The sequence below is a fragment of the Elephas maximus genome, chromosome 1, assembly GCF_024166365.1.
Source record: "Elephas maximus indicus isolate mEleMax1 chromosome 1, mEleMax1 primary haplotype, whole genome shotgun sequence".
Classification (NCBI taxonomy): Eukaryota; Metazoa; Chordata; class Mammalia; order Proboscidea; family Elephantidae; genus Elephas; species Elephas maximus.
In genome coordinates, this window is record NC_064819.1 from 226,188,483 (window position 1) to 226,213,410 (window position 24,928).

The following is a 24,928-nucleotide window of genomic DNA, read 5'->3' on the forward strand; positions in this document are numbered from 1 at the left end:
GTTCTCCCCATTGTTCTCAAGTCTTGATACTCCCATCCTCAGAGGTGTATCAGCTTCTCCTCCACACAAGGTACTCCCCTGTCCCAGTGCATCTGCTTGTACAACCTTCCATCTGAAATAGCAATCCCACTACTGTCCACTCAGGGCATTTACCTGCTTCAAAATCTGACTCTACTCACCTCCAGGACCTCTTCCCTGTTTATACTTCAACTACTATCATCAGTCACTTACTTGGAAGCCCAGCAGTATCCATGTGTTTACGTCTACTTATCAAGAATGCTGGCTTCTCGACCTTTGCTTGATTTTTGTTTTCCTGTTTAAGAGAGGGGAATCCCTGGCGGTGTAGTGGTTAAGTGCTATGGCTGCTAACCAAAAGGTTGGCAGTTCGAATCCACCAGGCGCTTCTCGGAAACTCTGTGGGGCAGTTCTATTCTTTCCTATAGGGTCACTATGAGTTGAAATCGACTCAATGGCAACGGTTTTTTGTTTTTTTTTTTCCCAATTTAAGAGAGGGGTCTGCCTTAACATTTCCCTAGAGCTGCCTACCCAGTAGGTACTTTTCCTTATCCTCCTCCTGGTCATCATCATCATCATCCCAGCAACAGCAGCTGTAGCTGCCAACTACTGTGCATCTACCACACACCTAGCACCTGGCTCTCAGCATTCATCATCTAAGTCGACACTTTCAACAGTCCTACAGGGTGGATGGAGCCCTGGAGGCGCAGTGATTAAGAGCTCAACTACTAACTAAAAGGTCAGCAGTTCAAATCTACCAGCTGCTCCTTGGAAAACCGATAAGGCAGTTCTACTCTGTCCTACAGGGTTGCTATGAGTTGGAATCAACTAGGTGGCAACGGGTATGGGTATGGGGCAGGTAGCATCCCTGGTATTGGCGAGGGGAGTGTAAACAGTTAAGCACTCTACTGCTAGCCAAAAGGATGGTGGTTCGACCCATCCAGAGGTGCCTAGGAAGACAGGCCTGGCGATCTGCTTCCAAAAGGCCATAGCTTTGAAAACTCTATGGAGTAGTTCTACTCTGCATGCATGGGTCACCACGAGTTGGAAACAACTCGATGGAAACTAGTAACAGCAACGGGGCGGTCACTATTATCCTCTTTTGATAGATGAAGAAACTGACAGGCTTATTAAACTTGGCTCCCGCTGCCAAAGGCTCTAGGCCCTAATCTAATCAGTTGGCCTCACAACTCCTTCACTTAAATTTCGGCAAATTAATCATTTAGCATGCAAGCCCATCTAGGTACTGGCAGATCACCTGAATGTTTTCTCAGGGCCTGTCGCTGTGCAGCTCATAGGTTACACAGCTCATACATTACCTATGAAATGTCTCTGAACTTCTGTTACAGAATCGTTTCCTCCAGCCAGCCCCTTCTCACCTTCATCCTATGTGCTAATAGAGACTTTCTGAACAGATTTTGGTTTTTTACCCAGAAACCATCTGTCATTTGTGTAAATGTTTTACATCTTCTTACATCACTACATCCTAAAGATAAAGCTGTTAAAATAATTCCTTCTAGACTTGAGTGCACAGTTTTAAAATTGCATTCATTTTTATCCTTGGGAGATAAAAAACAAATCAACAGAGTTCAAGGTGGCAAGTTCTTAACTACATAATGGAAGACATTCTACTTTAATTCTACTACTCGGAATTCTAGGGAAAGGAGTATACAATTATAAGAAAGGAAAAAAGCTTTAATAAATGGTGACGTGTGTTGTTACTTGAAGAGGAAGCACGTGTTGGAAGTCTTACCAGGCCTTCTCCGGGTTTAATGTTTGGCAAATGGACTTCCTCCAGACATGCACACTGGCTCATGAGAGGATCCGTGGTCGATCGGATTGTTTTGTCACAGATGCCATTTAAAACCTTGACCTAGAATCAGAGGGGAAAGGAGTCAGGAAAGGTTCAATCATTAACCCAGTTTATCTAAAGCCAAGTTTTAAAGAAACGCGCTTCACCTATAATCTCCAGTTACGGTTGGCAATCATTTGGGTAATACTGCTCCATGAAGGCACAGCATTTGGAAAGTATATTTGCACTCTGTGGGAATAGTGCCACTATTTCAGCTTTGTTTAAAAAGTACAGCTTTTCTGTGATCTCCTTTACGATCATGTAGGAGCACGGTCCAGGCAGAAATCCCCTTTCAGCAGATACAGAGAAGCATCTATTCCCAACCATCTGTGTGAGTGTTGAGTGATCACTCACATTCTCCAAACACCAAACATAGGCAAGGTAAAATGTTTTCTTTCTGCTTTTCTTTTCTTTTTTTAATTAATAGACTGTTTTTCAGATGAGTCTAAGGTTTATAGGAAAATCGTACAGAAAGTACAGAGTTCCTTCCCAGTTACTCCCCCACCCCTTCTATTTCTGTTACTACCATCTTGCATTTAGTGTGGTGTACTTGTTACAGCTGATAAACTAGTACTGATACATTATTATTAACTGACGTCTACAGTTTATATCAGGGTTCACTCTTTGTGTTGTACAGCCCCATCGCAACGTCACACGCAATAATAATTTGTTATTGTTGTTGTGTACCATAAAGTTGATTTCAGCTCATAGCAACCCTACAGGACAGAGTAGAACTGCCCCATAGGGTTTCCTAGGTTGAGCAGATCAACAGGTCTTTTCTCCCAAGGAACCGCTGGTGGATTCAACCACTAGGGCTCCCACAATAGTTTCATAGTGCTCTACCTATTTATCCCTGCTCCTGACTCCCACCCTGGGGTACCTGGCAACCATTGATCTTACTGTCTGTCTAGTTTTGCCTTTTCCAGACTGTCACATGGTTGGAATCACACAGTACGTAGCCTTTTCGGACTAGTTTCTTTCACTTAGCAATGCACATTTAAGATTATTCCATGTCTTTTCATGGTTCATTTCTTTTTATTGCTGAAAAAATACCCCATTGCATGATTATATCACAATTTGTTTACCCATCTACCTATTAAAAGATATCTTGGTTGCTTCCACTTTCTGACAACTACCAATAAAGCTGCTATATTCATGTGCAAAATCTGTGTGAGCCTAAGTCTTGAAGTCATTTGGGTAAATACCTAGGAACATGGTAGGTGGATCTTATAAGACTACATTTAGCTTTGTAAGAGCTGTACCAAAGTAGCTGTACCATTTAGCATTCCCACCAGCAATGAATGAGCATTCCTGTTGCTCCATATCCTTGTCAACATTTGGTGTTGTCAGTGTTTTGGGTTTTAGTCATTCTAATAGGTATGCAGTAGTATCTCATTATTGTTTTAATTTGCAATTTCCTAATGGCAAATGATGTTGAGCATCTTTTCGTATGCTTATATGCCATCTGTATACTTCTTTAGTCAGGTGTCTGTTCAGATCCTTTGTGCACTTTTTAAATGGGTTGTTTATATTTATTTATTTATTTCAGTTTTAAGAGTTCTTTGTGTATTTTGGATACAAGTCCTTTATCATATAATATGTTTTGCAAATATTTCCTCCCAGTCTGTGGCTTCTCTTTTCATTCTCGTAACAGTGTCGTTCACACAGAAGTTTGGGATTTTAATGAAGTCTAACATACCAGTTTTTCTTTCATGAACTGTGCTTTTGGTATCGTTATCTAAAATGATTGTATTGTATTGTTTCTAAAACTCACTGCCAACATCATGGTCACCTAGATTTTTTCCTATGTCATCTTCTACAAGTTGTATAGTTTTGTGTTTTGCATGTAGGTCTATGATCTCTTTAGTGATTACACCCATTCTCCAAATACCAAAAAATGAGAAGGTAAAATTTTAAAGAGACAAAAATGAAGATCCCTTTTAAGTGGTCTCCATGTAGAAATCACAGTAGTTACATGTGGTTATTTCCTTCAGTCAAATTCACCTAACCTTTCAAAACTAAACCACCAAACAAATCAGGAAATTCCAAAGAGGGATTTTTCTTTCCAAGGGAGAGAATCCAAGAAGTGACACTTTCAAAATTCCTCCAAGTTGTTAAGCCTCCCTATTTATGGAAAATATATTTATAGAATTTCATTGCTAAATTCCTCAACATCAGTGGGAGGAAGGCCTTATCAAAAGAGCACAGCCTGGTTTATGTCAAAAGGAGGAAGTGGTGATGAATAGCCTCAAAATGCTCTTTAAACATTCACAGTGCATCCTACCACCACCATCAGGTTTCTGCCAAGATTTCTGTTTGTTTGTTTAATAAAAACGGTCCTCAAGTACAATTTTCAGATCAGGTTAACCCTGATTAACAGGCTAGCTAGCAATTTAAGTGTAATTCTACCCAGATGAAATGTTTGTTGTTGTTGTTAGGTGCCGTTGAGGCGGTTCTGACCCTACATACAACAGAATGAAATACTGCCTGGTCCTGTGCTATCCTCACAAATGTTGTCGTGTTTGAGGCCATTGTTGCAGCCACTGTGTGAATCCATCTCATTGAGGGTCTTCCTCTTTTTTGCTGACCCTCTACCAAGCATGATGTTCTTCTTCAGGGACTGGTCGCTTCTGATAATGTGTCCAAGGTACATGAGACAAAGTCTTGCTACCCTTGCTTCTAAGGAGCATTCTGGTTATACTTCTTCCAATACAGATTTGTTCATTCTTTTGACAGTCCATGGTATATTCAATATTCTTCACCAACACCGTAATTTAAAGGCATCAATTCTTCTCTGGTCTTCATTATTCACTGGCCAGGTTTCACATGCATATGAGGTGATTAAAAATACCATGGCTTGGGTCAGGCATACCTTAGTCCTCAAAATGACATCTTTGCTTTTTCACACTTTAAAGAGGTCTTTTGCAGCAGATTTGCCCAATGCAACGCGTCTTTTGATTGCTTGACTGCTGCTTCCATGGGTGTTGACTGTGGATCCAAGTAAAATGAAATCCTTTACAACTTCAATCTTTTCTCTGTTCGTCACAATGCGGCTTATTGGTCCAGTTGTGAAGATTTTTGTCTTCTTTATGTTGATGTGTAGTAGTCCATACTAAAGGCTGTAGTCTTTGATCTTCATCAGTAAGTACTTCAAGTCCTCTTCACTTTCAGCAAGCAAGGCTGTGTCACCTGCATAATGCAGGTTGTTAATGAGCCTTCCTTCAATCCTAATGCCACGTACTTCTTCGTATAGTCCAGCTTCTCGGATTATTTGCTCAGGATACAGATTGAATAGGTATAGTGAAAGGAAACAACCATGATGCACACCTTTTCTAACTCTAAACCACGCAGTACCCCCTCGTTCTATCTGAACAACTGCCTCTTGGTCTATGTATAGGTTCCACATGAGCACAATCAAGTGTTTTGGAATTCCCATTCTTCAAAAACATTATCCATAATTTGTTATGACCCACAGAGTCATGCCATTGCATAGTCAATAAAACACAGGTAAACATCTCTCCGGTATTCTCCACTTTCAGCCAGGATCCATCTGACATCAGCAATGATACGCTTCCTTCCATGTCCTCTTCTGAATCTGGCTTGAATTTCTGGCAGGTTCCTGCTGATGTGCTGTTGCAACCATTTTTTAATTATCCTCAGCAAAATTATACTTGTGTGTGATACTGATGATATTGTTCAATAATTTTTGCATTCTATTGGATCATCTTTCTTTGGATTGGGCATGTATATGGATCTCTTCCAGTCAGTTGAGCAGTATCTTAGTTATCTAGTACTAACAGCACCAGATAGCAGATTTCTTGGCACAGACGAGTGAGTGCTTCCAGCATTGCATCCAGTGAAATGTTTAGTGGGAAACAAACAAAACAGAGACCAATATGTCTAAACTCAGCACAGGAATTTTCACACTAGTTGGTCTGATTGTTACCTATCTTTCCACCTAAATTAATAAAATCACATCCTAAAATCCAATATTTCAAAGTAGAGCTGAAGTCATTAGTTAGAATCAATTTGTTTTAATCAACGTGATCGCCACCACCTGTAGAAGAGGAGTTTTACAGGAACTTAGAATGTATACTTACAATGCTTAAAACTTTATCCTCCATTTCTGCTACCAGGCAATCCTAAAGAAGTGGAAGAGAGGATAAAAATGAAGAATAAGAGCTAAAAACATTCAAAAGCTGTTGGCTTAGCTCTAAACATTTCTTTCACTCCAAGAGGCTTTCTTATTTTAACAGTTTGAAATCACACACGAGATAATCTCAGCTTTTTTTTTTTTATAAAGAGCTTACTTTTCTTTTTCCCATGATATTACGACGAGAAAAAACATGAGGCACATAAAATGGGGGGTAGGGGGCTCTAGGAATGTGATGCCAGCTGTCACTTTCCCCCCCATAAACTAAACCTGTTGCCATCGAGTCAATTCCAACTCATGGTGACTCCATGTGTTTTGGAGTAGCATTGTGCTTCTGAATAGCTTTCAATGGCTGATTTTTCTGAAGTAGATTGCCACACCTTTCTTCCCAGGTGCCCATGGCACCTTACACCTTTAACCTTTCAGTTAGCAACTTGAGTGTGTTAATTGTGTGCACCACCCAGGGACTCCCAAAAATCCTGAGTTCAAACAAACCAACAAACCCTTTCCTTTGAGTCGATTCTGACTCGTAGCAACCTGCTGGGATGGAGTAGATCTGCCCCCTAGGGTTTCCAAGGCTGTAACCTTTACAGAAGCAAACCACCATATCTTTCTCCCATAGACTGGCTGGTGGGTTTGAAATGCCAACCTTTCTGTTAGCAGCCGAGCACTTAATCACTGTACCACCAGGGCTCCTTCCTAAGAAGGTCGCAGTTTAGTAAATTACAAGGTAAGGCTGACTAAATACAGCACCTAATACATACAAAATCCATACCATGTCAGCCACCAAAAGTAGGCACTAGGCAAAATTTCATGGAAAAGAAGTTCTTGGAGCCCAAGACGGTGGTGATATTCCCCCTTCCATGCCCCACCCCGAGACAGTGCTGGACCTGGAAAGAGGGGACAGAGTTGGAAGGGAGCTGGCATGGTTCTCTCCTAAGGCTCTGCTCTTCCACGACCCAATGAGTACCAACCAAGGAACCCATTTGACAGACTATGTAGTTGGGAAACCTAGAAATGTGACTGAACTGACCTTCAGATACTGTCCAAACTGTCCAAAAAAACAAACCCATTGCTATTAAGTCGATTCCAACTGACAGTGACCCTCTAGGAGAGAGGAGAATTGCCCCATGAGGTTCCCAAGGAGCAGCTGGTGGATGCAAACTGCCAACCTTCTGGTTAACAGCTGTAGCTCTTAACCACTGCACCACCAGGGCTCCAGAGAGGAGTAAGCCAGAAGTTAAAAGATCCAGAAACCTGACGGTGGCTCCCAAACGTGACCCAGAATCAGCCGCAGCAGCAGCAGCAGCCGCGGGCCAACAAGCCATAGGTCTTTAGGTGTGGGCCTGCTTATAAGAATAGCTTTCACATAAAAGCGTGGGTAAACTTAGCCACAAAAGTTTATTTTAAGCGCCACTGAGATTAAATCAGATATTTCAGTCCATAATAGATGAAAAAGGTTCAACAAAACATTCATTAACACACTGCCAAAAAAAAAAAAAAAAGGTGGTCTCGAGGTATGCTATATTGATGACATTGAATAAAGGGCTGGAATGTGAAGCACTATTTATTCAGCTTAAGAACAAAAGACTCTGAACAAGGCAGGAACCCAGTGAGCCAGTACAGGAATCACCACTGTTCTCTATAAAAGCAGCCAAAGTAAAGCTGCTAATGTAAAGCTTTCACTGCTAGCCTTCTAGGGCTTTTCTAAGACAGAGGATTTCAACCCACAGGGTGCAGACAGGAGTTAAGCAATCCTAACTAGATCATTTAGTTTATTCAGCACCAGTAAGTATAATACCAAACTGGGACATCCTAGGGAAAACGTACATTATTGTATGTGCGTGTAGGATACTAACTTCATTCTAACTCTGTTAGAATTGCCAGGTAAAGATTTTACGAAACGTCATTTTTTACGACTACTGAGGGAGCTGGCTGCCAGCTCCTACCCTATTTGATTTTATAATCAGATTTTGTTGTCTTCTTAAATTTGTTACTTTCCCTACTAGATAAAAACGTGGGAAACAATGATAGCTACTGTACTGTTCCCAAAATTTACACTCTCTCAGAAAGAAAGAAGCCTGGCAGGGAAAATACTTAATAAAGAAGAAAAGCCATTTCCTCTTCTGTTTTTATTAGAATGATACAGTAAACCAGTCGCCGTGGAGCCGATTTCAACCCCGTGTGTGTCCGAGTAGAACAATGCTTCACAAGGTTTCCAACGGCTGGTTTTTTGGAAGTAGATCACCAGGTTTTTCTTCCGAGGTACCTCTGGGTTGACCTCCAATCTTTCGGTCAGCAGCTGAGTGTTAACCATTTGTACCACCCAGGGACTTCCGGGCAGTTCAGTAGGGGAGAGGTAAAAACAACTAATAAATGAATGTTTTCAGACCCAAAAAAAAAAAAAAAAGTGCTGAGTAAGTGTGTTCTGAATTGTTTTACTATTGGGAAATGTATTTTTGCACACCTAAATTTGATATATAGTTTTTAAATTTGATATGAAGTCAAACCACGCATGCAAATGCTATAAAATTTAAATAGTTACAACTCAAAATGTACTTTTCCACCTCCATCTTGTACACAGAACGAAACTATCAATGACCGTACCAGCTCCTATTAACACTTCTGACTGAGAGATTAATTAAATCAACATAATTTTTAGAAAAAGTTTTACTTATATGGTCTATCGGGGCCCTGCTGGCACAGTGGTTAAGAGCTCTGCTGCTAACCAAATGGTTGGCAGTTTGAATCCACCAGCTGCTCCTTGGAAATTCTATGGCACACTTTTTTCTACTCTGTCCTATAGGTTTACTCTGAGCCAGGATTGACTCGATGGCAACGGGTTTTTTTGGTTTTTTATTTAGTCTCGTGCCAGAAAGAAAAAACTAATACTTTGTGTTTATGACATTTCATGACAACTCCTCAGACGATTAAAGCACTGTCAATTTTTTGAGATTATCACCCACAAGAAGGCAGGTCCTTTCAATCTACCAGGGCTGAAGGGCCAAGTCACTGGCAGGAAGACGTTGACCTCATGGTTTCTGAATTTGATTTGGTGGATCCAAGAAGCCCCCAAGAAAATGGGTTCTTGGTGATTGTGGTGACTATGCCAATGGGCAAGAAGAGCTCCCCCGTCTCCCAAACCGTTCAACTGAGCACATGAAAGGGCTCACTTTTTATCTTCCATGACCATGAACGTGGGTTCCCATACACATTCCTAAAGAGAGGAAGCAGCTGCAGGCGTGACCTCATATTGTCTGGCATGAAGTCAACAGAATAGGAAAAAGAGGTACTGGAACAAAGTCACCCCCTCATGAGTCAGACAGAAAGGCTGAGATTCGTGACATTCCTTGGTCACCTGGATTGGAATACAGCCCAACCCAAGTGGCAGAGACCCAGCCTGGGTAGCTCTCCGTAGGCTACTCAGATATCTCCCCTTCCCCCTGCTTCTCCTTCTTATTCTGCCTTCTTATTAACTGAGCCACCTTGGGCAAGTTATTTAACCTCTCTGTGCCTTTGTTTCCTACTCTGTAAAAGGGGGATGAGAACAAAACCCACCTGGGAGAACCGCTGGGGATCAAATGTGCTAACTTATGTAAAGCGTGCAGTATACACGTGGCACACGCACAAAAAAAAAAAAAAAAAAAAACAGTTGCCGTTGAGTCAACCCTGACTCATGGTGACCCCTCATGCATCAGAGTAGGACTGTGCTCCGTGGGATTTTCAGTGGTTGATTTCCAGAAACAGATCGCCAGGTCTTTTTCTTCCAAGTACGTTTGTGTGGACTTGAACCACCAACCTTTGGGTTAGCAGTGAAGTGCTTAACCATCTGTACCACCCAGGGACTCTGAGACAAAATTAGCAGTCAATAAATGGTCTCACAGTCTTTTCTTCTTCTGCTTCCATGATTTTCTTTCTATCTAATTTTCTTGGGCTTTATATTGCTTATTTCCTCCATATCTTTTCACACTGGAGCTCAGCACCTGCTCCTGTTGCCATTTCATCTCCCACCATTACTATTTCACAGCATGAGGAGGACAGATTGAGAAAACAGATCACAATCCTTTCCTACTTCGGTTTTTAAAACTATAGCCTCGAAACTGGAAGGGAAGACATGCCCAGCCATCCTTGTCCTGGGTGTATTCTTAAAAAGTGTGTGTAGTTTCTTCACGGGGGAAGATAAAGGCAACTATTATCCTTCAAAGTGTAGGTTTTATAAATTACTAGTAGAAGAAAGGATGCAGAGAAAGGGACGAGAGGAGAAAATGGGATTCCACGGCTACAAGGAAAAAAATACCACTTGAGATAATACCATAAAGCCATTTTGCCCAGAGGATGCAGAATCCTATGGTCAGATTACTCAGACACCACTTTCCCAGGAGGCTTGCTCTGGACACGAATCTAAAATTGCTCTCGACTCTCAATAGCTCTTGTACTCATTCCTTCCTTAACGCTTCTTGAACTTTATATATTTTGCTTATTTATTTTCTCTCGGCCCCATACACCGTAAGCTCCATGAGGTCAGGGAATTTTTATTCACCTAGTATCCCTGGAAACCCTGATGGCATAGTGGTTAAGACTTTGGCTTCTAAACAATAGGTCAGCAGTTTGAATCCACCAGCCACTCCTTGGAAACCCTATAGGCCAATTCCACTCTGTCCTATATGGTCGCTATGAGTAGAAATTGGCTCAACAGCAATGTTTTGTTTGGTTTTGGTTTTGGTTTAGTACCCCAGTGCCTATAGCAGTGATAGACACATATTGTTCTTGGGTGTCGTCAAGTTGATTCCATCTCATGATGACCCCATGTGACAAAGTAGAACTGCCCATAGAGTTTCCTAGGCCATAATCTTTATGGAAAGCAGATCACCAAATCTTTTCTCCAGAGGAGTCACTGGTGAGTTTGAACTGCTGTCCTTCCAGTTATCAGCCTAGCACTTAACCATTGCACCAACAAGGCTTCTTGGACAGACACAAGTGGTGCTATTGTTAGGTGCCATCAAGTCAGTTCTGACTCATAGCAACCCTATGTACAATAGGAGGAAACACTGTCCAGCCCTGCACCATTCTCACAATCGTTATGCTTGAGGCTTTTGTTGTAGCCACAGTATCAATCCATCTCATTGAGGGTCTTCCTCTTTTTTGCTGACCCTCTACTTTACCAAGCATCATGTCCTTCTCCAGGGACTGATCTCTCCTAATAACATGTCCAAAGCATGTGACATGAAATCTCACCATCCCTGCTTTTTTGGAGCATTCTGGCTGTACTTCTTCCAAGACAGATTTGTTCATTCTTCTGGCAGTCCATGGTATAGTCAATATTCTCCACCAACACCATAATCCGAAGGCATCAATTCTTCTTCGGTCTTCCTTATTCATTGTCCAGCTTTCACATATATATGAGCCAAATGAAAGCACCGTGGCTTAGGTCAGGCAACCTTAGTCCTTAAGGTGACCTCTGCTTTTGAACACTATAAAGAAGTATTTTGCAGTACATTTGCCCAATGTAATACAGCATTTGATTCTTGACTGCTGCTTCTATGGGTGCTGATTGTGGATCCAAGTAAAAGGAAATCCTCGAAAACTTCAATCTTTTCTCCGTTCATCATGATGTTGCTTATTGGTCCAGTTGTGAGATTTTTGCTTTCTTTAAGTTTGGGTGTGATACTGAAGACCACAGTCTTTGATCTTTATCAGTAAGTGCTTCAAGTCTTCTTCACTTTCAGCAATCAAGGTTGTGTCAACTGCATATCACAGGTTGTTTATTAACGGGTCTTCTTCTAATTCTGATGCCCGTTTCATTATAATACTTTACTTTGTGTTCTTAAGCTGCCCTTTGAAATCTTCTGTTTAGCTCTTTTACTCCATTATTTCCTCCTTTCGCTTTAACTACTCTACATTCAAAAGCAGGCTTCAGAGTCTCATCTGACATCCCATTTGGTCTTTTCTTTCTTTTCTGTCTTTTTAATGACCTTTTACTTTCTTCATGTATGATGTCCTTGATGTCATTCCATAACTCATCTGGTCTTTGATTATTAGTCTTCAATGCATCAAATCTGTTCCTCAGATACTCTGTAAATTCAGGTGGGATACACTCAAAGTCATATTTTGGCTCTTGTGGACTTGCTCTAATTTTCTTCTGCTTCACCTTAAACATACATAAGAGCAATTGATGGTCTGGTCCACAGTCAGCCCTTGGCCTTGTTCTGATTGATGACACTGAGCTTTTCCATCATCTCTTTCCACAGACGCAGTCTATTTGATTCCTGTGTATTCCGCCTGGTGAGGTCCACATGTATGCTGTTGTTGTTAGGTGACGTCGAGTCAGTGTCAACTCTGAGAGACCCTATGTACAACAGAACGAAACACTGCCCATTCCTGAGCCATCCATGTAATTGTTACGCTTGAGACCACTGTTGCAGCCACCGCGTCAATCCATCTCATCGGTGGCCTTCCTCTTTTTTGCGGACTCTCTACTTTAGCAAGCGTGACATTCTTCTCCAGGGACTGGTTCCTCCTGATAACATGTCCAAAGTATGTGAGACATCATCTCACCATCCTTGCTTCTAAGGAGCATTCTGGCTGTACTTCTTCCAAGACATGCGTATGCCTAGGATACCAATGTTTACGCATTCCATTCAATTATTGAATACTCCCAGTATTCCTAGATTCATACTTCATGTATATTCCATGTTCTGATTATTAATGAATGCGGCAGTTTCTTCTCATTTTGAGTCACATCACATCAGCAAATGAAGGTCCCAAAAGCTTGACTCCATCCATGTCATTAAGGTTGACTCTACTTTGAAGAGGCAGCGCTTCCCCAGTTGTCTTTTGAGAGCCTTCCACCCTGAGGGGCTCATCTTCTGGCACTATATCAGACGATGTTCCACTGCTACTCATTAGGTTTTCATGGGCTAATTTTTTCAGAAGTAGACCACGAGGCCCTTCTTCCTAGTCTGTCTTAGTCTGGAAGCCCCACTGAAACCTGACCACCATGGGTGACCCTGCTGGTATTTGAAATACCAGCGGCATAGCTTCCAGCATCACAGCAACATGAAAGCCACCACAGTACAACAAACTGACAGACGCATGGCAGGGGCAGACACATAATAAGTGCTAAATAAATATTTATTGGGGCAATAGTCCAAATACCTACTAAGTCAATATTAACCTGCATAGGCAAAGCAGATTCATCTTGTAAAAAGGAACCTTACCACCTCCACCTTCAGTCTCACCACTGGTTCTTTTTCTCCCTACTCTACAGCCTCTATCAGTCACACTGTCCAGAACCCTTCGTAATAAAACACAGATCCCCCAGAAGCAAAACTTGCCAATTTACTAATTAGAATGCTTACCTCTTACAAAAAAACCCAGTGCCGTCGAGCTGATTCCATTTAATTGATTGTACGTCAACTCAGTCAAAAACCAAAATAGAAGGCAGAATATTGTGGAGAAGGGAAACCAGAAAAGGAAGAAAACCCAAGGTATCAGGCTAATGCGTCCCCCCACAAATGTCAGGGCTCAGTGGCTATATGATTAATGCGGCACAATTGGTATCTCATTCTTTTGTCAAAATAACTTTACACTTCATAAAAAAAGAACAGAACTCAGAGCGCCTTTCTAAGAACCTGGCCTCAGAGACACAGGATGAAATCAAGTAAGCCTGGAGTTCCACAGCTGCTCAGGACTAAATCTCAAACAACGGCTACGTGCAAGGCCAAACTCCACTCTTCACGTTCCAGAAACCAACACGGCGCATGACTTTTCAGAATCACACCTTATTTTATGGCATGGTTGGCAGTGAGGAAAAGGATTTTGCTTGTTTGTTTTTTGCCAAAGTAGTAATGGAAACAAACACGGAATCAAAGACTTTTAGAACTAAGTAAGACATGAAAAAAGAACAAGCTATTCCTTACATTCTATAACACAACTCAAAAATACTTAACAAGTGTTTATTTAACAAGTGTTTGCTACGTGCCACGTACTAAGACAGGAGATGACTGCAAGAGCTGATAGTCTGATACGAAACTAATAAAAAATAAAAGGTAAGGTCACAGAAGCTAGTTAAGTTATAAGTAGACTGAGGTAAAACTTCTTGGGCCCTCATTAATATATCCGGGTCTGGCCAAAGAGCTGTGAGTGGAATTGATAAGGATCACTTCCCACCAAGAACGTCTGTCAGTATGAAAACTCTCCACGGCTCTTTGTCCCTCTGCCATGGGGACAGGCACATGAGATACAGGCTATGTCATCCTAGGTCCTGGAGGAAAACTGTAGCATATTCCCTAGCCAATCTGTTTGAACACCCATAACATGATGAAAGAGTAAACACTGAGATTGGGGAGTTGTTTGTTACTGCATCATAACCTAGCCCATCCTGACTGATAATGCCCATTGACCAGGGGTTGAAATGGAAAGGCAATTACAAAGAAGATACAGTAAGATACATAGGGCAAAGACTGTAGTAAAATTAAACTATTCCAGATTTTCTATTTAAAAAATTAAGTGCTCTAACATTTTAGGGGACATGCAGGACTATTTGCTCAACTGTTTTAAAACGAAAAAGGGTAATCTTTGATCGAAAGGCCACTGGTCGTTTTTCATTGAGAGCATCTGTACATCTAATGTAAAGCCTTCTGTCTCTCTTTGATTTGGATGGACATAAAGAGAATGGTACTCCATATCTGCATGTGAACTCTTTGAAGAAGAAGAAAGGGAAAAGGAAGACAAAAATTTAGAAAGCAGCAATGCTGTACTGACCTTCTGGACTGTGGTAGTCAGATCCAAGCAAAGCTGAATGATTTTATTCTTCGTTACAGAGAAATCAGTGATGCCTGTAAATGGAGCCCTATAAAGTAATAAAAATATCTTTTAAAAAAGAAGGAATCCACTGGCATCCCGCCCGGTATGTTGACAAGCATAGCTACACAAGGGGCTAATTTATTGATCATATATAACTTTCCTCTCAAGTAGGAATCTGAATAGAAAAGAGACAGAGAAAAGGTAAAGACACATCAAAAACTGAGACAAGAGAATTAACAGCCTGTCAGAAATCAACCAACAATCTTCAAAAGCCAACCAAGTACTCAGTCATTAATGTTTAATCTCAGTAACACACAACCTTTAGCACAGTTTCACTCTTCTCTGAGGTTAATTTGTTCTTGCTATTAACCTTTTAAGTAACTTCCAACCCATTGCCGTCAAATCAACTCTTAAATCATGGCAACCCCATGTGTTGCAGAATAGAAATGAGCACCATAGAGTGTTCTTGGCTGTAATCTATACAGAGAAGGAGCCCTGGTGGCACAATAGTTAAGTATTTGGCTGCTAACTGAAAGGTCAGCAGTTAGAACCCACCAGCCACTCCACAGTAGAAAGACATGGCAGTCTACTTCCAGAAAGATTACAGCCTTGAAATTCCTATGGGGCAGTTCTGCTCTGCCCTAAAGGGTCACTATGAGTCAGAATCGACTCGACAACAATGGGTTTGGTTTTTGTCCTTTCGGTTTTGTTTTTATTGTAATTCTTACAGAAGCAGTTTGCCAAGCCTTTCTTCTGCAGTGCCACTAAGTGAGTTCAAACCACCAACCTTTAGGTTAGCAGCTGATGGCAAGCCACTTGCATCACCCAGGTACCTTAGTAAATTCCAAAAGGGGCTAAAACTACCGCTAATCCGGAACTCCTAGGGAATTCCGGTGAAAAGGACATAAAAGGGACAATGGCTCCTTTCCCTAAAACAAAACACAGCCTTCTGTCATCTCAGACCCTACTTTTATAGGAAGTAAATGCAGGCCCTTAACTCACCGATCCAGCCAAGCTAGCAAGGCCTTTGCAGCGCCGATCAGCTCCACCACAGAGGTCAGAAACTCATTGGGAGGCTTGCATGAGGTGTTCCCATCATAAGCTGGACTTTTCCGACGGCTACTTACGTAATTCTGTAAATTGTGAGAAGCAGCTCGAAGTTTCAGAACCAAGTTCTTCATATTATCTGTCTCAAGACCATAATTCTGCAGAAAATAAAAACAAAGAGAAAAACTCAAAGCAATCGGCAATATCCAAAACTCATAACTCAGAGACCGCTGGTAACTTAAATAACTTCTACAATGGCCACAAAACCCTACCTGAGCTGGTGCATGGCACCGATCTCACCTGTGAGTTCCTCTTCCCGAAACACTTTTCCTACAAATCTTGGCATGAACAGCTCTTTCTTGGTATTCACATCCTGGCCTGACCACTTCACCTAAAGCGAGGCTTCTCAACCTCGGCACCACTGACATTCAGGACCAGATAATTCTTTGCTGGAAGTGGAGAAGCACTGTACTGTACATTTGCTGCTGTTGTTCGGTGCCACTGAGTCAACTTTCAACTCACAGTGACCACTATGTGACAGAGTTGAACTGCCCCATAGGGTTTTCTAGGCCATAAGGAGCCCTGGTGGTGCAATTGGTAAGTACTCAGCTGCTAACTGATAGGTTAGCAGTTCAAACCCACCAGCATCTCTGCAGGAAAAAAAGACCTGGCAATCTGCTCCCATAAAGATTACAGTCTAGAAAACCCTATGGGGCAGTGCTACTCTGTCGCATAGGGTCGCTATGAGTGGGAATTGACTTGACAGCACATAGCAACGACAACAATCTTTACAGCAGCAGATCGCCAGGTCTTTCTCCCACAAAGCCACTGCATGGGTTCAAGTCACTGACCTTTTGGTTAGGAGCCAAGCACTTAACCGTTGCACCACCAATGCTCCTTGTCCTGTACATTGGAAGATGTTTAGTAGCATTCCTGGCCTCTACCACAAAGCACAGGAGCATAAAATCAAGTGTCCAAAGTTCCACAACTAATAAGTGGTGGGGTTAGAACTCTAATCCAGACAATCAGCACCTAGAGCGTAAGCTTCTGACTGCTGGACTGTAGCACCCCCTCCCACACACCCTGCCAGAGAAAGGGCAAATGGACTCAACAGAAAACAAAACGGACGCAAGACAAGAAAAACTGGCTAGTGAGCCTGGATCTAGCACAATCTAACAAGCAGGGAAGCATTCTAACAGCTGTGTAAAAAGAAAAGCAAAAACCAAACCTGTGGCCATTGACTCAATTCCAACCCATAGTGACCCTACAGGATAGAGCAGATCTGCCCTATAGGGTTTCTAAGGAGCAGCTGGTAGATTCGAACTGCCGACCTTTTGGTCAGCAGCTGAGCTCTTAACAACTGCACCCCTAGGGCTTCTCCGACTCCCTAGGGAGGGGAAAATCAAGATCCACAAAGCACGAATGTGCCAAGTTTGCAAAGAACTTTCTTCTTAAAATTTGCAAGAACTTCTTTTTGCAAGATATACAAGTTAATAACAAAAGACTCTGACCTACTGGTTTAAAATAATTCATCAAAACTTTGTTAGAAACAATTCTCATTTCAAATAGCTTTTGTTTAAATTTTAATATTGCGTCTATTTAAAAAAAAAATCATTTTTAAAGATGATGTAAAAACACCGAAAGGAGTTAAGTATGAATATATTCAAGCAAAGAAGTTCCCAGCTCCAATAACTGAAAAGGGGCTTTTACAAGCTTTAAAACAAAACTGCAGATATCATAATGTCAATGAATATTCTGTATTAACAGTAATTTTCTATCTGGATATTATAGTCATTCATTGTCTTCCTTCCTGTCATATTCTAGAGACTAAAATATATTGTTCTTCGATAGAGAAGCCAAAAATAAAAAGACAGATTTCTATCATCATTTTTTTTTTTTTTAATTCAGAGAATCAAAGACTCATACATCAGTGAATAAAGAACCCACGTGACACAGCTGGACTTGTGATATGAGGAAAGGGAATGTCCCCTCACTCAGTCAATTACTCGGGGCCGCCAACTTTTACCAAGAGTTTACAGATAAACACAAGAAGTCAAGTTTCTGTAGTTGATGCCACAATAAATTACTTGCAACTTTTATTACATTTACTTCTAAACTCAAAGAGCATTAAACGCGCTTTATTGTTACAAGAAGCTTGAAACATTAATATCCTGTAAGCCAGCCCCTTTGAATGCTAAAATAAAGTGGGAGGGTAGCTTCTTATTCACTGGCTCTCTTCATTTCCCCTCAAAACAAATCATGGGACTAGAAGGATAGATGGACTTAACTACGATAAAGTGTAATTTTTAAAAGGAAAGAAGGAGAAAAGGAAGGAAAACTCCCTTCCCTTCAACCTCATTCCACCTTAAGACGAGAACAAAACGCTGATTAAATTTGCTTGAAAGAAGCTCAACTGTACAAACATGATCAGGGAAGGCTTATTGACTGAAGTGCCTCATAATGAAAGACAGAAAATGAATAATTTCTCAGGCTAGATTTGCTTATTTTCACCTGTCTATTTTGTAAAGCATGTCTCTCTCAGAAACTGCTTTAAGATAAGGCATCAAGAAGATATAAGCTAAGCAACAAATAAAATAAGTCTCTAAAAATCTATGCACATACTAAAATCCTTCCACCGAGGCCCTGTTTCATTAGAAGCTAGCCATCAGGGATCATTTCCTGGTCAGGCTGGAGAAAACATATTCTAGACGGGAGAGAAGGAAATGGATTGCTCACTCCTCTGCTGCCTTAAAATTATTCACAGTGTAACTCAGGACAAATCGTACAGTACTCCTCTGCCCTCTTTTCCCGTTCCAACTAGTTCTTTCTGTGATCTAACACAAGTGACTAAGGGGTGTCAGAGAAACAATCAAAACCATCTTACTGGCTTGGGCCAATTAAGTTACAACCTAAGAAATAGACTTCGCAGTTTTCCTAAAGGTACTTAAGAAGGTCAGGGCAGAATCAAGTTGATATAAACTACTAACAAACTACTCCTGTAAGGAACAGTCTTCGCAGTCTTCCCCTCCCCCCTCCCCCAGAAAAAAACGTAACGTTTATTAATGATTTGCTCTGGGTAAATGATGAACAATCTCAGGGGTATATGAGTACACATGAGCACTCTGGACAGGTAGACCCATTTACAGAAATTCCACTTAACCACAGATTGGGGCAGCATCACTTAACACATGCACTGATTCCAACTTCGTTTACTTTTCCAACCTACTTCAATCTTAAACACCTGGATGTTCAGGAAACCAAGGCCTCACTGATTCGGCAAAGAACGCAGGTCACAGCCATACTTCGTTGTTCTTAATCACACCCTCTAGACCCATGCTGCCCAACAGAACTTTCTGCAGTGAAGAAATGTTCTCTCTGTGTGTGCTATACGATATGGTAGTCACTAACCAATGCAGCTAGTGTGACCAAGGAACTGAATTTTATTTACTTTCGATTAGTTTAAATTTAAACAGCTGCATGTGGCTTGTTGTTCTCCTACTGAAAAGAACAGCTCTTTGCCTCTGTCCCAGTTACCTTCTGCCCAGACAGGGGCAAAATTTTGGCTCAGATTCTGAATTCAAGCCTGGGAAGTGGGCCTGGTTCCACCACATAATACAAGTCCTCAGCCACTCCATGAAGTCCCTGGGTGGTGCAGAGAGTTAATGTGTTTGGCTGCTTACCAAAAGGTTGGGGGTTCGAGTCTATCCAGAGGCACCCCGGAAGAAAGGTCTGGCGACCTACTTCCCAAAATATCAGCCACTGTAAACCCACGGAACACAGTTCTACTGTGGCACACGTGGGGTTGCCATGAGCTAGAATCTACTCAACGGCAACTGGTTTGGTTTTTTGGAAACCACTCCAGTAGGCCAAGGTCAATGTTCACAAAAGGTGGTCTCTGTCCTTGCTAACCATGACTAGCTATTTAAGATCCATCTGCTCATCTGTACTGAATTCTTAGTCAATACCTGTTCCCTATTTTATGTTCCTTTATCCATAGTGTCTGCCCTTCTCTTGGCTCCAAAGCTTTCCAGTGGTTCTATTTGTTTCTTCCTTCTCCCTTCGTTACTCCTATTCATTTCCTGTCCATCATAAAATCAACATCCACTAAACTAAGTTACATAAACGTCACATAAAGCCTCTTCTATAGCACCGGGGCCAACTACACATCCACATTAACTTTCCAAATTGTTCAAGGCAAAAAGTTATCACCAATTTGTATACGCAGGGTTTTACAGTGTAAATGGATTAAATAGATGATATAATTAATATATGCATCCAAATAAGAATATTTTAAAAAGGAGATTAAACCCAGACTAAAGATATTTTAGTAACATTCTCCTAAAAAAAGCCCTTCCAAGCCCAGAAAAGGGTCGTTTCATTTGTGCACCCTCTGAAGAACCTTCTGGCAAATGCATCCCCAGGCACTCCACTGCATAAAGCATGTGCAGAATGAGTCTGAGGTCAAAACTCTGTCTACAAAGGAAATTAGAAGGAAATTGTAGGAGATAAAACACAGCTTTAGGTTCTGGCATTTGTCCAGCTTTGTTCACTTTAATATTTTAAGAGGTGGAAGGGGGAAAAGCATAGAGAATGGCCAGGGGCATCTGTCAGGTCCATTATCCCATACACACTAGTGCTTCTAGTCAACCCTGCCACCTCCTCGCTCCTCCTGTGGATTCCCAAGTAGTTCACCTGTCCTCAAAGGATTGCTGCAAAGCAGCAGAGACAGTTAAAATTTGCAGAACATCCAGCAGAAAAGACAGAAAAGCAACGTCCCCAGGAAGTATAATAAGAGTCAATTCAAAAATGTTTTATTATATAAAAAAATACAGTTGTAATAGCAATAAACAGGACGCTCAGACATCTTCTCGGCAGTGCAAAACCCGTGCACCTTCTTACATACCATGCCTGAGGTGAGTGTTACTGCACTGATGAAGAACGCAGACACCACCGCTTTCCCGGAAGTCACAGAGTGAGTTGTAGGCAGCAGAGCCAGGATTAGAATTCAAAAACCAAACCTCCCAGGGCAACGCTCAGACCATTTGGCCATGGCGTCTCCCTGGTGGCAGCTCATTTATCAACTACAAATAATTTCCCCATTACTTTCCCAAACAAGAGCAGTGCATCTTGGAGCAGAAGACAAGGCTCTGTCCATTTTAAGAAGAAGAATACACACAATGCAGCAAGTGTTATATAATCAACGGAACGCAGACCAGCCATGGCAAAGTCCTCAGGAGCACATTCTTTCCCACCATTCTCAGTGACGTCATTGTATATGCCCCTGGCTCGGGTTCCTAGCATTACTAACCCAGCTTGAATGCTGCCCAGTTTGTCCCAATCCTGACATTTAAGTAAGCTGCATCCTTGCGGCAGGAGACTTGAATTCCCTCTTGCGCCAACAGGTGTCTCTAGCCCACACCGTAGAAAGCTACCCATGGAGTCTCAGGTGGAATCCAAGGGTCAGACCACGGCAGGGGTCAACTCATTCATGTTAAAGCCAAATCTCAGAATCTGAAAACTGTAACTAATTCGCATGTTCCCCGATCTAGCTACCTTTCCGTAGGTGATTTTAAGCACGAACATCAGTGATTTAAATACCACAAGTATGTGTTAAACTCGAATGCTTTATACAGTAACAAAAACAGACGTGAAAATCAGAACTCATGTCTCATTTTAATTTAACAAATGGCATTTTCATTCAGGACTCTCTCCATCTTTTTATTCTTTATAAACGATAAGAAAATAAGCCTAACGCAGTTGTTTTTCTGTAAATGGCAATTTTCTTCTGTAAAGAGCAAGATCGTAAATATTTTAGGCTTTGGGGAACCATGTGGTCTTAGTCACAACTACTCAGCTCGGCCCCTGAATCACGAAGGCAGCCATAGCCAAACCAGTTGCTGTCAAATTGATTGCGACCCATGGCAACCCCACGGGTGTTACAGTATTACTGTGCTCCGCTGGGTTTTCAACGGCTGGGATCTTTTGGAAGTAGATTACCAGGCCCTTTTTTTTTCTTCCCAGATGCCACTGGGTTGGGCAGATTTGAATGCCAACCCTTCAGTTAATAGCCAAGTGCTTAACTGTTTTCATCACCCAGGGCTCCTAGCCATAGATAACACATAAGCGAATGGACATGGCTGTGTTCCAATAAAACCTTATTTACAAAAATAGATGATGGGCCAGGTTTGGCCCATGGGGCATAGCTTGCCAGGTCCTAATCTGGAAAATGCCTTTTCTTCCCTTACTATTTTATCTTCGGCTCATCCTTCAAGTCAATGGATCATTAAGAAAATGGGGGTATGCTAAGGTGGCCAACAATGAGGATTCACGAGGAGGTTTTCCTGAACTAACCAGTGCACAGAGAAGGTCGACGGCCTCCAGCACGAGCTCCTGGTGTCCGATGCGTGTGACACCCAGCTCCTCGAGGTCCTGGTGAGAAATCTGCAGCAGCTGCTCCCCGTTGATCTTCTCCCGCTCGAACTTGTGGACGTACTGCTGCAGACAGTCATCCAACCCTACCAAAGGAGGGGGAAAAGGTCATTATTGGCATTTTGTTCCCTTATCAAAAAATTGCCCACATTTCCTTTACTGTTGTTGAAAATTTACACAGTAAAAAACTACACCAGTTCAATGATTTCTACATGTACAATTCGGTGGCACTGATTACATTCTTCAAATGGTGCAGCCATTCACACACCCTCCTTTTCTACTTTGTTCCTCCCCTATTAACATAAACTCTCTTCGCCTGAGCTTCCTATCTTTCAAGTTGCTGTAAATATTTTGATCTCATATAGTAAGTTTTTTTAAAAAAGAGCACAAAACTCACAGGGGACATTCTCTACTAGTTAAGCTAGACTGTTGCTTGGTTTCAAGAAGGCTTCAGGGGATATTTTTGGCTCATGGTTTGAGGATGAAAGATTATCTCAGGGCAGTAGTCTTGGGGGTTCATCCAGACTCAATGGCTCCAGAAAGTCTGGATTCCATGAAAACCGAAACTCTGTTCCACATCCCCCCACCCTCCGCCTTGGTCAGGATCCTTATATAGAATCTTTATCAAAACATTCAGTAATAGTCGCCAGGCACCATCCATTTCTGGTCTCATGGCAAAGGAAGTAGTTGTTCGTGAAGGCAATCATTCATGCTTTCCAAAAAAAATAAAATAAAAGCTCACATTCAAGTCAAGCTCAGTGATATCAAATGCTGCCATGATTTGATTGTTGGTATGATGATGTGTATTCCACCCTATGGACACCTTCTGAGTGACAGCTTCTCATCTCAAGCAGGTTTTCAATGCACAGCTCAAAATTCTCAAATGAATGCTGTATAATTTTATAATAGTTATCTTCAGTTCCCTATAAACTAACATCATAAACACTAAATCCCTGCTGATTTGAAATGTTGGTTATAGATACTTGACATATGTTGTTTGTTTGCTAAGCAATCCTTCCTTTGGGACATTATTGCTCTCCCATGGGATCCCAGTAGTTTGTCAGTCAAGGTGCTTTGCCACAGTAGATGGCACTCCATCCGCCAGCCACTTATAGGCCCAGCGATGGCCATGTGATTGATTCAAGCACGAACAATCAAAACCTTCCTTGGTATTTGATACACAGACACAGGAAGACTGAGGCTCTTCCTCCCTTTGTAACTGGAAGCCATAAGGATACAACATTGGTGATGCTGGTGGTCATTTTTCTGACCACTTATCTGAAAACAAATCTAACAAACATTTGGAAGCAGAGTGATTATGAGAGAGAGAGAGAGAGGAAAAAAAAAATGCCCCAATAATATCCTATACATAGACTAACCCTACTTAAAGATACTTTTTTCTATCCTTAGAATTTTTCACTTAAACTGAAAGAAATTTCCCTTTCAGCTTAAGTATGTTTGTGTTGAGTTTCTGTCCCTTGAAAATGAAAAAGTTCTGATGAATCCAGAATCCAAGGAAAATGGTACCAGCCCTGAATGACAAGAAGAAGAAAAGATGAGGCCAGAGATGTCTCTTCTAATTACGAGAAATTTTACTGAAGATGTCAGATTTCAGAAGTAGCTTTAGAACATAAAGGGAAAATTTGGGGCACAGAGAAGAAGGCGTATGTGGGAGGTGTGGTGAGGGTTCTGGATGGGTCCAGGGTACAAATGATCAGAGATTGAGAACTGAAGAAGATAGAAGAATATTCCCCTAAGAAATGGACCAGAAACTCCTTGAGGAGTTCCCTGAGAGGAAGGAGAATTTCTAAGTAGAAACAGCATGTTGCTACCTACCTAAGAGCAGAATCTACAGTAGCTTAAGTGGGGCAGTGGTGGCTCAGCGGTAGAATTCTCGCCTCCCATGAGGGAGACAGCGGTTCAACTCCTGGCCAATGCCTCTCATGCGCGGCCACAAACTGTCAGCAGAGGCTTATGTGTTGCTATGATGCTAAACAGGTTTCAGCAGCGCTCCCAGACTAAAATTGGGAAGAAAGGCCTGGTGATCCACTTCTAAAAATCAGCCAGTGAAAATCTATGGACCACAAGAGTTAGATCCATGACCCATCGTGGGGATAGCACATGACCAGCCAGCATTTAGTTCTGGTGTACATGGGGTCCCCAGGAATCGGGAGCTGAATTAGGCTGCAGCAAACAACAACAATAGTTGCTTAACGACTTTTCCCTTAAGGTACTCATATATTGAATGTGCTAGGTTTTAAATAGCATGGCCCCCACAGTTTTATTGTTCAGATACATTGTGGCCTATCGTTCAGTTACCCCATTGTTTAGAATACAATTCAACATTTACAGTCAGCTAGATTAAAGTATTATACAACCCCACAAAGGAGAGGAAAACCTTCACTTTTAAGGAAACTGGTCTTAAAAATTTTAAATGTCTTTTGCTGATTTGCCAAATATTCCAAACACCTTCTAGTTCTCAGGCCTTGGCCTCAAAGAGCTCACAGAAAGTCCAGCAAGACTGAAGCACATACGTTAAACACGTTTAACTTACACAAATTAAATTAAACACAATTCAGTGTGGAATCACGTCCTCTATCGTGTGGGAAAAGGAGAGGAGTTCCCAC

General features: G+C 41.7%; 1 protein-coding gene across 2 annotated transcripts in view; it reads right to left on the reverse strand.

Annotated features, from left to right (window-relative positions):
• The window catches only part of CNKSR3 (CNKSR family member 3), a 111,419-nt gene that overhangs the window by 20,032 nt on the left and 66,459 nt on the right, over positions 1–24,928 (reverse strand). For both annotated transcript variants that reach the window (XM_049904127.1, XM_049904136.1), the window contains exons 2-6: positions 22,224–22,387; positions 15,828–16,030; positions 14,784–14,871; positions 5,968–6,009; positions 1,769–1,888 (exon numbers count right to left, since the gene is read on the reverse strand). In XM_049904127.1, coding sequence (XP_049760084.1) covers positions 1,769–1,888; positions 5,968–6,009; positions 14,784–14,871; positions 15,828–16,030; positions 22,224–22,387 — 617 coding nt within the window. The remainder of the gene's footprint in view (positions 1–1,768; positions 1,889–5,967; positions 6,010–14,783; positions 14,872–15,827; positions 16,031–22,223; positions 22,388–24,928) is intronic.